General features: G+C 46.5%; 4 protein-coding genes across 4 annotated transcripts; 3 read left to right on the top strand and 1 right to left on the bottom strand.

Moving 5' to 3' along the window:
- The first annotated feature begins 316 nt into the window (after positions 1-316).
- LOC117582222 (putative gustatory receptor 22a) lies at positions 317-1,552 on the top strand. The gene is made up of 2 exons (XM_034269830.1): positions 317-1,330; positions 1,391-1,552. Exons 1-2 carry the CDS (start codon positions 317-319, stop codon positions 1,550-1,552), a joined length of 1,176 nt encoding a protein of 391 aa, XP_034125721.1.
- A 161-nt stretch (positions 1,553-1,713) lies between these two features.
- LOC117582223 (putative gustatory receptor 22b) lies at positions 1,714-2,928 on the top strand. Its single transcript, XM_034269831.1, has 2 exons — positions 1,714-2,721; positions 2,776-2,928. Exons 1-2 carry the CDS (start codon positions 1,714-1,716, stop codon positions 2,926-2,928), a joined length of 1,161 nt encoding a protein of 386 aa, XP_034125722.1.
- A 510-nt stretch (positions 2,929-3,438) lies between these two features.
- Positions 3,439-4,596, top strand: LOC117582224 (putative gustatory receptor 22d). The gene is made up of 2 exons (XM_034269832.1): positions 3,439-4,467; positions 4,546-4,596. Exons 1-2 carry the CDS (start codon positions 3,448-3,450, stop codon positions 4,594-4,596), a joined length of 1,071 nt encoding a protein of 356 aa, XP_034125723.1. The 5' UTR covers positions 3,439-3,447.
- A 4,264-nt stretch (positions 4,597-8,860) lies between these two features.
- LOC117582365 (gustatory receptor for bitter taste 22e) lies at positions 8,861-10,093 on the bottom strand. Its single transcript, XM_034270023.1, has 2 exons — positions 9,077-10,093; positions 8,861-9,013 (listed from the first exon to the last, which is right to left on the bottom strand). The coding sequence occupies exons 1-2, from the start codon at positions 10,091-10,093 to the stop codon at positions 8,861-8,863; spliced, it is 1,170 nt and encodes a 389-aa protein (XP_034125914.1).
- Positions 10,094-11,367: the final 1,274 nt, after the last annotated feature.

An 11,367-nucleotide genomic window follows, 5' to 3' on the forward strand; every position in this document is an offset into this window, starting at 1 on the left:
CCAGTCCCTCCTCTGCTTTTGGTTTCTGCTAGAGTGTGCTCAAAGAAGTTTACAAATGTCAAGTGGAACATGTTTGCCATAGGTAATAGGTCACACTCAAGTGGTTTATGTTCTGTATACTCGAAGTATTTGTTGATGCGGAATATGGATTACTCTTCATTAAAGTTACCCCCGAAACTTGTTCAATGGGGAAATTAATTTGGCCATATGGTTTTCTTATCAATCTCTTTTTGTTGCTATCCCATCATCAGCACTCGACATCGAACTATTCCCATAATTACTCTGTCAGCACTTCACTTGGATTCGAACTTCGACAATGCCACAACAGACGCGTCGCGGCTATCGCCAGCGAGTGGCTCACTTCACTCTAAAGGCGACTCTGTACGGATCCTGGGCACTGGGCCTGTTCCCTTTCACCTACGACTCCCGGACACGGCAGTTGACGCGCAGCCGATGGCTACTGTTGTATGGCCTGGTCCTGAACCTGGGCTTGATGTGGCTGTCGCAGCTGCCGGAACCAGAACCCCACAAAGAAATCAAGGTTGAGGTGTACCATCGAAATCCCGTGGTAAAGCAGGTGGAGGGACTGGTGGAAATGATCAGCATGGTCAGCACCTGCGTTATGCATCTGCGCATTTTCTGGAAGAGCAAGGAAATGGCCACCATCCTCAATGAGCTCTTACTCCTGAAGGAACGACACTTCCACCATCGAAACCTCGGGCACTGCCACCAGTTTGACAATTATGTAATCCAAAAGTTTTGCACGGTGCTGTTGGAAGTCGCCTCCTCCTTGCTGATCTACTACGGAGTACCCGACACCAATGTCGTGATTGCGAAAGCCGCCTGCGTCTGCCTGGCGCAGTTGGGAGTGCTGCTGGGCATTACGCACTTTCACCTAGCCGTGATCTACATCTACCGTTTCGTGTGGACCATCAATGGCGAGCTCCTCGAGCTGGCCAACCAACAGCGGCGTGGCCAGAGGGTGAACACGGCCCGGATCCAGTTGCTGCTCAGGCTGTATAGTCGCCTGCTGGAACTAAACTCTCGACTGGCAGCCATCTACGATATTCAGGTGACCCTCGTCATGGTCACCCTCATGTCTGCCAACATCATGATCGCCCATGTGCTCATCATTTTCTGGAACAACAAGCACAGGTTCTCGCTACTGGACATTGCCATGATATTCCCTCAAGCGCTCATTATCAATTTCTATGATCTCTGGTTGAGCATAGCCTTCTGCGATCTGGCAGAGCGCACTGGCAGGCAGACTTCTGCGATTCTGAAGCTATACAATGACGGCGAACAAATGGATGAAGAACTGCAACGTAGTGTAAGGCATAAGCCTTAGTTATCTCTAGTGTTGATAATTATCCCTCTGTTCGTTTTGCAGCTCTCGGACTTTGCTTTATTCTGCAGCCATCGCAGGCTGAGGTTCCGACACTGTGGACTGTTCTACGTAAACTATGAAATGGGCTTCCGTATGATCATCACGAACATTTTATATTCGGTGTTTCTCGTGCAATTCGATTATATGAACCTGCAATACAAATAAGAGTTAGTCCATCAATCGATTTATCCACACGGCTTTTCTGTCCTAATTAGCTTAAAAGCCTTTAATGCTAGATGCTTTAACTTTGATATAAATATTAATGGCATGGCAGCTCTTCTGCCACAACACACAGGGCAAGGCCACTTTGGGAACTTCAGTCAGCAATGTTTCGACGTCGGGAGGGCTTCGCCCCGAAACTAACGTTTCTCGTCCTGCGAATAACACTGTTTGTCTCGCGGGCTTTAGGCCTGTTGCCATTCACCTTAGACGCTCAGAAAAGGCAGCTGAGGCGAAGCACTTGGCTTCTGGTCTATGGAGTGACCATGAACATTTTGCTGCTCTTCCTTTTTGTGCTGTGCACTAGGTACAGGGCAGAAACTGGACAGGATATGGAGGTATTTAAGCGAAGTGACGTGCTGATGTGGATAAACGTACTCATCGGACTCCTTGGCCTAATTGTCAGCTGCGGAGTACACTGCATTACCTTCTCGAAGAGCGGACAAGTGCTGAAAATTCTCAACGAACTGCTGGTTCTGGAGGATCAACACTTTGGTAGCCTCAATGTGGAGGATGCTTCGAAATTCAATTTCTATGTGATCCAGAAGTTTATGTCCACTGTGGGAGAGGTTCTTGGCGTATTGATAGCGACCTTCGGAATGCCGGAATTCTCTTCGTCTTGGCTCTTGGTTTTCTTCCTTTGCATAACGCTGATCTCTCTTGACTTGGTGGTCATGCACTTCCTCCTGGCCATGCTCTATATATATCGCTCTGTGTGGCTCATCAACCGACAGCTCCTTAGTATATTCAGTCGCCTAAGAGTGAACCCTTTGTCAGACTCTTCGCGGATTCAGTTGCTCCTCTCCTTATACGTTCGACTTTTAGCGCTGAGCAAACAGCTGGAGGTCACCCATGAAGGCCAGATCACACTGATACTAACAGGATCTCTTTCTGGCAACATTGTGATTATCTACTTCCTGATCGTGTACACCGTCAGCATGGGCCAGTTCTCGATCCCTTTGTTAATGTTCCCATTCTCCTTAATGATGAACATGTGGGAATACTGGCTAATAATATGCGCATGTGAGCTCACAGAGCGAACGGGCAGGCACACCTCAACCATCTTGAAGCTCTTCAGTGATCTGGAGCATACCAATGTGCACATGGAGAGAAGTGTAAGTAAATCGATTCCGACTCTCAATGACATTAGCTGTCTTCTTTCTCAGCAGATTAATGAGTTTACTTGGCTGTGCAGTCATCGCAGATTTCGATTTAGTCTGTACGGATTTATCTCTGTGAATTTTCAAATGGGTTTTCGGATGATCGTCGCCACCTTCACGTATCTTCTCTGTTTGGTGCAGTTTGATTTTATGAATTTGTAGGAGATCCAACGTCGGGTGCGCTGTATAATACATACTATTCGTAACAACTAACTCCCTTTGCGTTTACTCCCATTTCACAAAGCGGAGCTGGATCACAAGTGGAACTAAGTTCTAACATTAGATTACAAGGCCGCGTGAGAACAGTGTGGATCTTAAGAGCGAGCGCGAGAGCCGTGTGGATCCTAACAGCCAGCGGGAACCTGCACTCAGATCGCTAACAGTGCGCTCTATACGGCCCACAGGCTGCTAACGGCGAGTGGTAGCGCACTGTTAACGGAGAGCGGTAGCAGTCTGTTGACAACAGGGGCGCTTTTGCTTTTCAGCGCTGTTGCTCTGTTACTGGACAGAGGACTTCACACATTAAATATTAATTCATAAGCAATCTTACAAATACATGAAACTAGTATTGGAAATGCGTCTGCCCCTACCTACGGGAAATCATTCATGCATTAGCAATTAAATTACTTGAACACTTCTACACTTCATCGATGTTTAGCTTCTTTCTGGGCCTCCGTAAGGATGGGAGCCAACAGTTGCTCTACGATGTTCCGACCACGCAGTGGTTGCCGTCATAAGTTGGTTCACTTTATACTCCACTCGATTTTATACAGTTCCTGGGCTCTTGGCATATTTCCATTCACGTACACCTCGAAGAAAAGAAGACTGCGCCGCTCCAAGTGGCTCTTGACATATGGAATTACCTTCAACACGATTCTTGTGATCCTGATGGTGCGACCCCATGGCGGAGAAGGGGAACCCATGGCGAATGACCCCAAGTTGGATGTGTTTCAGCGCAACTTTGTGCTGCGGCAAATCAGCGTGATACTGGGCACTGGCGGAGTGATTACGATATGTGTGACTTATCTGCGAACCTTCTGGAGGAGCAGAGACCTGTGCAGGATCTACAACCAGCTGCTGAATTTGGAAGTGAAGTACTTTGCAGATTATGCAGTGGAGTGCCCAACCTTCGATCGATATGTTATCCGAAAGGGTTTACTCATATTCGGAGGGGTGGTATCCACATTGGTCATCCACATTGGTATGCCCAACGAGTCAGTTTCACTCGCGAAGATGGGTTGCTTTATGTTGGCCATACACTTCCACCTGGGCGTGGCATTCATCTACCGTTTTGTGTGGTTCATCAACCGAGAACTTCTGGACATGGCCAATCGCCTAAGGGTCAAGCCGGAGGGAAGCTCCTCTCGTGTTCGCCTGCTCCTCTCACTCTACTGCCGCCTGCTGGACCTCAGCACACGACTTACCGCATGCTATGACTACCAGACGGCTATGATGATGACCATCTTCTTGGGCGGCAACATAATCGTCTCCTTCTACATGATCGTCTTCAGCGTCAGCCTCAGCCAGATGTCCGTCTTCGTAATGCTGATCATGTTTCCCCTGGCTTTGGTCAACAATTTCCTAGACTTCTGGCTGAGCATCGCCGTATGTGACCTGGCAGAGCGGACGGGCAGGCAAACCTCCACGATACTGAAGCTATTTAATGACATGCAAACATTAGACAAAGAGCTGGAACGCAGTGTAAGTTGCCAGACAATATTTAGTGATGATTTTTTCCATTTTTCCCTTCCAGTTTTCGGAATTTGCTTTATTTTGCAGCCATCGCCGTTTGAGGTTCCATCACTGTGGACTGTTCTACGTCAATTTTGAGATGGGTTTCCAAATGCTCGTCACAAGTGTCTTGTATCTGCTTTTCCTGGTGCAATTTGATTATATGAATTTGTAATTCATACGAGTCAAAGCAGGACACATCATTAGAAGAAACAGCCAGGCATAAAGCGCAGGAAAATCTCCTCAGTCAATGGGAAATATAGTCTAAGCCCTAAGCAATGTAAGACTCCACACAGTTGGCTAAAAGTGAATGCGTTGCAATCAGAGCTGAAGCTAAGATATGTAAAGAAATCGGAACATGGCCGCAGGACGGCAATAAAAGGAAAACTCCCTTTCAGCAGGCGCTTTGTAGGAAGCCAAAAAGAGGAACACAAGACTCAAAAGAGTCTAAAGAGAAGGAGCAGCATGGAAAAACAGCGCAATTAAGGCCAACAAATGAACGAGTTTCCAGCTTTATGTACATTTTGGATAAGGCAAGAGTGAAGGCAGGGCAGTCTCGTCCCTCCACGTTCCCCCTGGCTTTCCTACCCCTAGAGAACAATGCAGAGAAAAACGGGCACAAAAGCAGAAACGAACATGAGCAGCCACAGTGCAGTTTCCCTTACTTTCCCCTTGGTGGACAAGTTTGTGCTGATTTTCGTAGAATAGTATGTGGCCTGTTTGGTGCTCTGCTAATTTCCTGTCTGCGATTATTCAGTTTCATATGCTCTTCCCTTCCAGCCTGACCATGCTTGATTTATGCTTTACTATCTGTTATTTTATTCCTGGTCCAAGTGGAAGATTCAATTCAACATTTTTCCAGACTTGTTCGGCCACATTTAGGCCAAGCTGCTACAGGGAAATACACAACTGACAGCAACAATTAGGCCAACAATGGGAAACGCAGAACAGAAGCCACACAATGGCAGACACACACACTCGTACTTTCCCTCAGAACGAGAAGGGATGCACACGGTGTCCTTGGCAGGAGGCAGCAACCATCGCTGTCAGTGACAGGCCCCGTCGAGGGGCTCGGCCCCCATTATCTTCGATTATCGAGAGAGCACAAAGCCAGAGGCGATAACAGAGGGAACAGCAGCAGGCAGCAAAGACACTCCAAACAATCGCGTAAATTGATTTTTATTATCCTGTGTAGGGGATTCTCGTTTCCACCCATTGAAAAGGCTGCTGCTCCTGCCAAGCTTTCTGGCAAATTTCCTGCTCATCTGCACGACGGGCAAACAAAATATAAGCCAGAGTGTACACAGGCATTTGATTTATTGCCTTCGTCCAGGACATCCGCCAATTGTTGGGCCACGTGGCCCTACTCCTGCTCCTGCCCCGCTGCTGCTGCCCCTATTTCTGTTCCCACCACTCCCTTGTTTGCACAATAAAAATCCCCTCCTCCATGGGTCAACATTCCTGCTGTTAGCAACTCGTCAAATGTTTCAGATAATTCGTTTCGATTCGATTCGATTCGTTCCTTCGTTGATTTCTGCCAGCTTTCAATATATTTTTATTAAAATGACAGCATCTGGTTATGGCTCTCGCCCCGAAATGAGATGAGAGGACAATGCCTGAGGACAGCACTTTTGACGGGGCCCCAAAAACAAAATCATAAAAATATTTTCTTTTATGATGATTTGCTGAGTCAGCAGAAATAGGTCTGACACGATACCTATTCCACTCATAGTCGTCGCATAGTGATAAGTTCTGTAATCGTTGCTCGATTTTTATGGCCATGCAGGCAGGGGGCACTGTCAAAATCATAAAAGAAACACTAATTTTCGCTACTGCTTATAGGGATTTCTTTTGTTAAAGGTAGAGGAACGTATTTTTAACTGAAAAATATGTATAGTTTTGCTTGAAACCAGAAACATTTCTTGAAATTCTAGACAATGGATTAGGGAACTCTGCAAGACACAGAACTTTCTGTCAGCCACCGTTTTCATTCAAGCCAACTAAACTGTTGAACTACGTGAAAATTGACTCATTAAATAAATATTTAAGCAGAATTTGAAACTTTCGTCTAATTGCTTTGCTCTTTTTGTCCTCTTATCCCACTGTTGCGCTTATTCTGGAGACACAAATCGGCTTTACTCGTCGCTGAATTGTTGTTTAAACTACCAGCAACTTGCAGCAAATTGCCAATTATTTAATTTCACAAAACTTTTCTCTAGACGCCGCTCCAAAGCTCAACTTTCGAACTGCTCGTCTTCTCGTGTCTAACTCTTTGGCCGATCGGCTTAAATAAATTGATGGCAGGGTGCCAAATTATAACGCATTGGCAAACTAATTAAGGCTGTTGAGTTGATTCCATGGAACAATTGGCGGGCATTTATCGTAATTAGAGAAAGGTCTGCGGGTTGCGGGTTGCAGGTTGCCTTTGTTGATGCTCCTTTCATTACGAGTACTTACATACAGGCCGGCCCCCAATGTCTGTCCCCAATGTCCAAGCTCAAAGGAACTGTTCCCCTTTTCTCGCTTCCCCTCGAAAGTCAATCAAATGTATACGCCGATTGGGTGGGGGGCGCAGGGTTGCTGCGAAGACATATAAATTTAAATTAAAAATTCGCTGATAAACTTTGGCCTTTCATTCGAGCCTGCAGCAATCCTTTGGGTCATTGAACGTCCAGCAGAGAAACCACAAAAAAAAAAACGAGTACGAGGCCGAACTGGGGCTGCCGCCTAATTACAATAAATGGCCAGTCAGCTCAATTTCGTGGAAAGCCCAGTGGCAAATTTTAATTAATTTGCTGTACAAATTGTAATTTGAGGTGAACTTGATCTTTACAAAAGGGATGCAGGTTTTTGAGCCGAAAAAGATAAACTTCCAGCAGGGAAAGTGCTATCAGATGGCAAAGAGAATGCGAAAAAAGGTCCCTTGCTTAAAGTATGCTCTTAAAATACTTGTTTTTATTTAATTAAGTTATTCCAAAGATGAATATCAATTTGCAGAGCCTTGAACCAATTTCGTATTATCGTAAAATATATATAAACCGCCAGGGGAAAACAGAACCGAGCGCACAGAAATTATCGATGAAATTTACGATGGTTGAATGGCAACATTTCGTGCAACTAATGCGCTCATCAGGATTTTTATGGTGTAAACAACGCAATGAACAATTTCTGGCTCCTCTGGATAAAGCCAATAAATCAACTATATTGGGGATATATTGGCGATAAAAGAGAGCAGAGAGAGAGAGAAAATCGAGAGTGGCAGAAACTTTTTGCCGAGCGAAGCAGAATGAAACGGGGACCGACACCCCGAAAGATTTCGGAGGAAGTTTTTCTGCCTGGGATAATAAAAATCAATTTACGCACTTTTGCTGTGAGGGACGTGGCCTTTATTGCTGCTCCACTCGATGTTGTCGATGCCTCCTTTGGCATTGTCTTCCTGGGGTCTAATCGGGGCTAATAGGAGAATGGCTCCGGGAAGCGAAGCGGACTGGAGGAGGGCAAGTGCCTGGCTTTGACAGCGGTTTGCTCCTGTCAATGAGTGGGTAGGATGCAGCTTATCTCTGGCCTCGAGTGTTGATGTTTTCACAGGACTTTTTGTTTTGTTTGCCACAGCCCACATTAATTGTTGCTTTCAATTGCTTTTCTTTCCTACGGGTTATTTTTGCTTCTGTCTGTTGTGGTGCAGACTTTCATTTAAGTGAAAGGCAAAGTTCCATAAATTAAGCCAAACAAGCTGGAAAATAAAAGTCATGAACATGAACAGAGCACCCAACCAGCAGACATACAAAGAAGAGCCAGCAGCTGACCAACAAAAGGAAAGTGGAGAAAATGCAATGGCTAACTTCATGTCAGTGGCTGTTATGTGCAGCTTTTCTCTGCATTGCTTTCTGTGGAGCAAGTGGAGATTACAGCCCGGAAATCGCTGCATTATTGGCCAGCTGCACAGCTGAAAACTCGTTCATTTGTTGGCCTTAATTTTAGTGCTTTTCCAAGCCATTATGTGCTCCCATTTTGGCTTATGGAGCAGCCCCGTTTCGGTGGAATGAGAATGCTGCTTTTATTGCTTAAAACTCATTCTCCATTGAGGCAGATGTCCCGCGGCCGTCTTTGCACTCCTCCCCTACATGCAAATCTCAGCTGGAGATGGCTTCAAAAGTCAACAAGGCATTCACTTAGACACGACTCCTGAACGTGTAAAAGTCGCGTGTCATCCCCCCAGTAACATCCTCAGCTGTCACTTGTAAGTCCTATTCATGGCAGCACCGAGTAAGTCCCCTTCCACGCGGAAAGAAGAGCCCTCGACTCCAGACGACACAAAGAAGTGCGAACCAATTAGACCGGGCGCTCCTTTAATATTCATTCTTCAGAGATTGTTAAAATCAAACTGAATGAGGAACAGCAGATAAAGGAAGCTGGTAATGGCCATGCGGAAACCCATTTCATAGTTCACATAGAACAGCCCACAGTGACGGAACCTGAGCCTTTGATGGCTGCAGAAGAGAGCAAAGTCCGAGATCTACAAGGGGAGAGAAGTAAACCTAAAGGATGAGTACACCAGTATGAATACCTGCCAACTTACACTTCGTCCCAGTGAGACATCCAAGTACTCAATGTCATTGAAGAGCTTGAGGATCGTAGAGGTCTTCCTGCCCGTTCGCTCTGCCAGATCGCACACGGCGATGGAAAGCCAAAAGTCGTACATGTTGATGAACAGGGCCTGGGGCACAATGAACAGCAGGATGATGTCCATGTCCTTGTGCAAACTGATGCTGAAGATTATGTAGTAGTAGATGCCCAGCACGTTGGTGGCCAGGAAGCTCACCATCACCAGCACCATCTGGTAGTCGTAGATCTCGGCCAGGCGATGGTTCAGCTCCAACAGGCGACTGTACAGGCCCAGAAGTCTGTCCACCCCGGCAGGGTCAACTGTTTCGCCCTCTGCCAGCTGGTTGGCGAATCGTAGCAGCTCTCGATTCACCATCCACACACAGCGATAGATGTAGACGACGACGAGGTGAAAGTGCAAGGCGCCCATCAGGACCACCAGGACTATCGCGCTTAGGCCGATAAAACCCAGAAACAGCTGCAGGCTGTACTTGGGATACATTCCCAGTTGCATAACGAGCATGGAACATAATTCCAGGCCCACGGACAAGCACTTGTGCAGCACAAAGTCATCGAATTTGCAGCAATCGTTCAGCGAATAGTGGCGAAAGTGGCACCACTGGAGATCCATCAGCTCGTTGAGGATCTTGGCAATATCCCCGCTGCGCCAGTAGCAGCGCAACAGCATCAGGACCACCAATGAGACGTTTAGGAAATCGTGAACGGAATTGATTTGCTCTGCCAGGGGATTGCGCTGAAAGACCTCCATCCGCACGGTTTTCTCAGCCTCCGTGTCGTTGGCCTGGATCAGGGTCACGATGGCCACATTGAGTACGATGCCATACCCAATTAGCCACTTGGAACGATGCAATTTCCTCGTCCACATGTCGTAGGTGAAAGGGAATAGTCCCAGGATCCATGAGGTGTACAGCGCTCCCCTCAGGGTGACGTGAACTAATTTCTGTCGGAAGCCACCGCTGCAGCAAAACATCCCGGACCGGAGAATCAGCCTCGAATGGTAAAGGCAATTTCCCTCGTTTTGGGCAACGAATGTGAGCCGCGATAAGGATGGTTTGCCAGGATAGCTGGATCGGGGTGTATCTTTCGGGTTGGGTGGTGGTAAAAGGCTGATGAAGAGCTTAATGACACTGGCCAGCATATATTTTCCCATCACTCCATATGCGTGCCTGTCTGTCTCCCTGTTTTGCTGGCCAGTGTACACATAAACGACCTCTTTGTATCCTGACTCATAATGCGAGCAACGTTTGCTGCGATTAAATCGTTTAATTAATTGGATGGACATGTGCATTTAGGAGTATGGGTTGGGCTTGGAGTTGGAGTTCCTCCTGCCTTCCTGTCTGGGTTGTGTTGGTGCTGATAATTGGCAGCTCATAAATATAATTTCATTTGCAAAAAGGAAACGAAAATGATTCTAAGAAGAGCTTCAAGTTCTCAGGAAAAACATCACAAATCTGTGAAAATACGCAGCGTATGGATTCGAGAGCGATTTTCCACTTACAATTTGTAGAGTTCTTCGAGCACACACAAGCAGACATCAAAAGTGGAGGTGAAGGATTTCCCCTCTCACGAGACTAACCAAATTTATAGCTTGCAATGCTGTGGAACTCTCTGAAGTTGTGCAAATTAAATGCCATTCAATTAGTATCGCCCCACATGTCTCAGACGACAATTTTGATGGCTCACTGAGCAGCTGAGATGCGAGCAAAGATGGGGAGCATGTGAGATGTCTGTGCAGTCAGGCGATAGAAATTCTTGAATCTCTCAGAGAATCTTCGCTTAATTAGGCTCGATTGATGGCTGAGAGGGAATCCGATATGACCTCAGTCTGACCTGGCACTCTTCATTCCTCTCAAGAAACAAGAAAAATTACTACCCATCGAGACATCCCATGGATGTCACTCGACTGGAGTTGTACCCTCTCATGGCTACTGATATGCACAACAAAGTTTCGAATGGCTTCAACTTGTTTCCCTCGATGCCGACGCCGAAGCGCCTGCAGTTTTTGACACTGTTGCAAAGTTAACAGTTCTCCACCTTCCCCCTGTCCGCCTCTTTCAGTGGCAGTTATGTTTGCAGGAAAACTTTTAGCACCTGTCACCTGTAAACGCCTTTCCGCTTCTCCTTTCCGCTTCCCTTTTCATTTTGGGTGAATTCTTTCCTCCTTTCGAAGTTTGTTTTTGGCAGCATTTAGACGAGTGACAGGCGAGAGGTTCCTCTTCCTCTTGGATGCAGAATCTTGGGTAA

This window comes from Drosophila guanche, unplaced genomic scaffold, assembly GCF_900245975.1.
Source record: "Drosophila guanche unplaced genomic scaffold, DGUA_6, whole genome shotgun sequence".
Lineage (NCBI taxonomy): Eukaryota > Metazoa > Arthropoda > Insecta > Diptera > Drosophilidae > Drosophila > Drosophila guanche.

Coding starts and splice junctions, on each gene's coding strand:
- LOC117582222 (XM_034269830.1), top strand. CDS start 317: ATGCCACAACAGACGCGTCGCGGCTATCGCCAGCGAGTGGCTCACTTC. Junction 1,331..1,390: donor ATGAAGAACTGCAACGTAGT/GTAAGGCATAAG, acceptor TTCGTTTTGCAG/CTCTCGGACTTTGCTTTATT.
- LOC117582224 (XM_034269832.1), top strand. CDS start 3,448: ATGGGAGCCAACAGTTGCTCTACGATGTTCCGACCACGCAGTGGTTGC. Junction 4,468..4,545: donor ACAAAGAGCTGGAACGCAGT/GTAAGTTGCCAG, acceptor TTTATTTTGCAG/CCATCGCCGTTTGAGGTTCC.
- LOC117582365 (XM_034270023.1), bottom strand. CDS start 10,093: ATGTTTTGCTGCAGCGGTGGCTTCCGACAGAAATTAGTTCACGTCACC. Junction 9,014..9,076: donor ATGTCTCACTGGGACGAAGT/GTAAGTTGGCAG, acceptor CTCCCCTTGTAG/ATCTCGGACTTTGCTCTCTT.
- LOC117582223 (XM_034269831.1), top strand. CDS start 1,714: ATGTTTCGACGTCGGGAGGGCTTCGCCCCGAAACTAACGTTTCTCGTC. Junction 2,722..2,775: donor ATGTGCACATGGAGAGAAGT/GTAAGTAAATCG, acceptor CTTTCTCAGCAG/ATTAATGAGTTTACTTGGCT.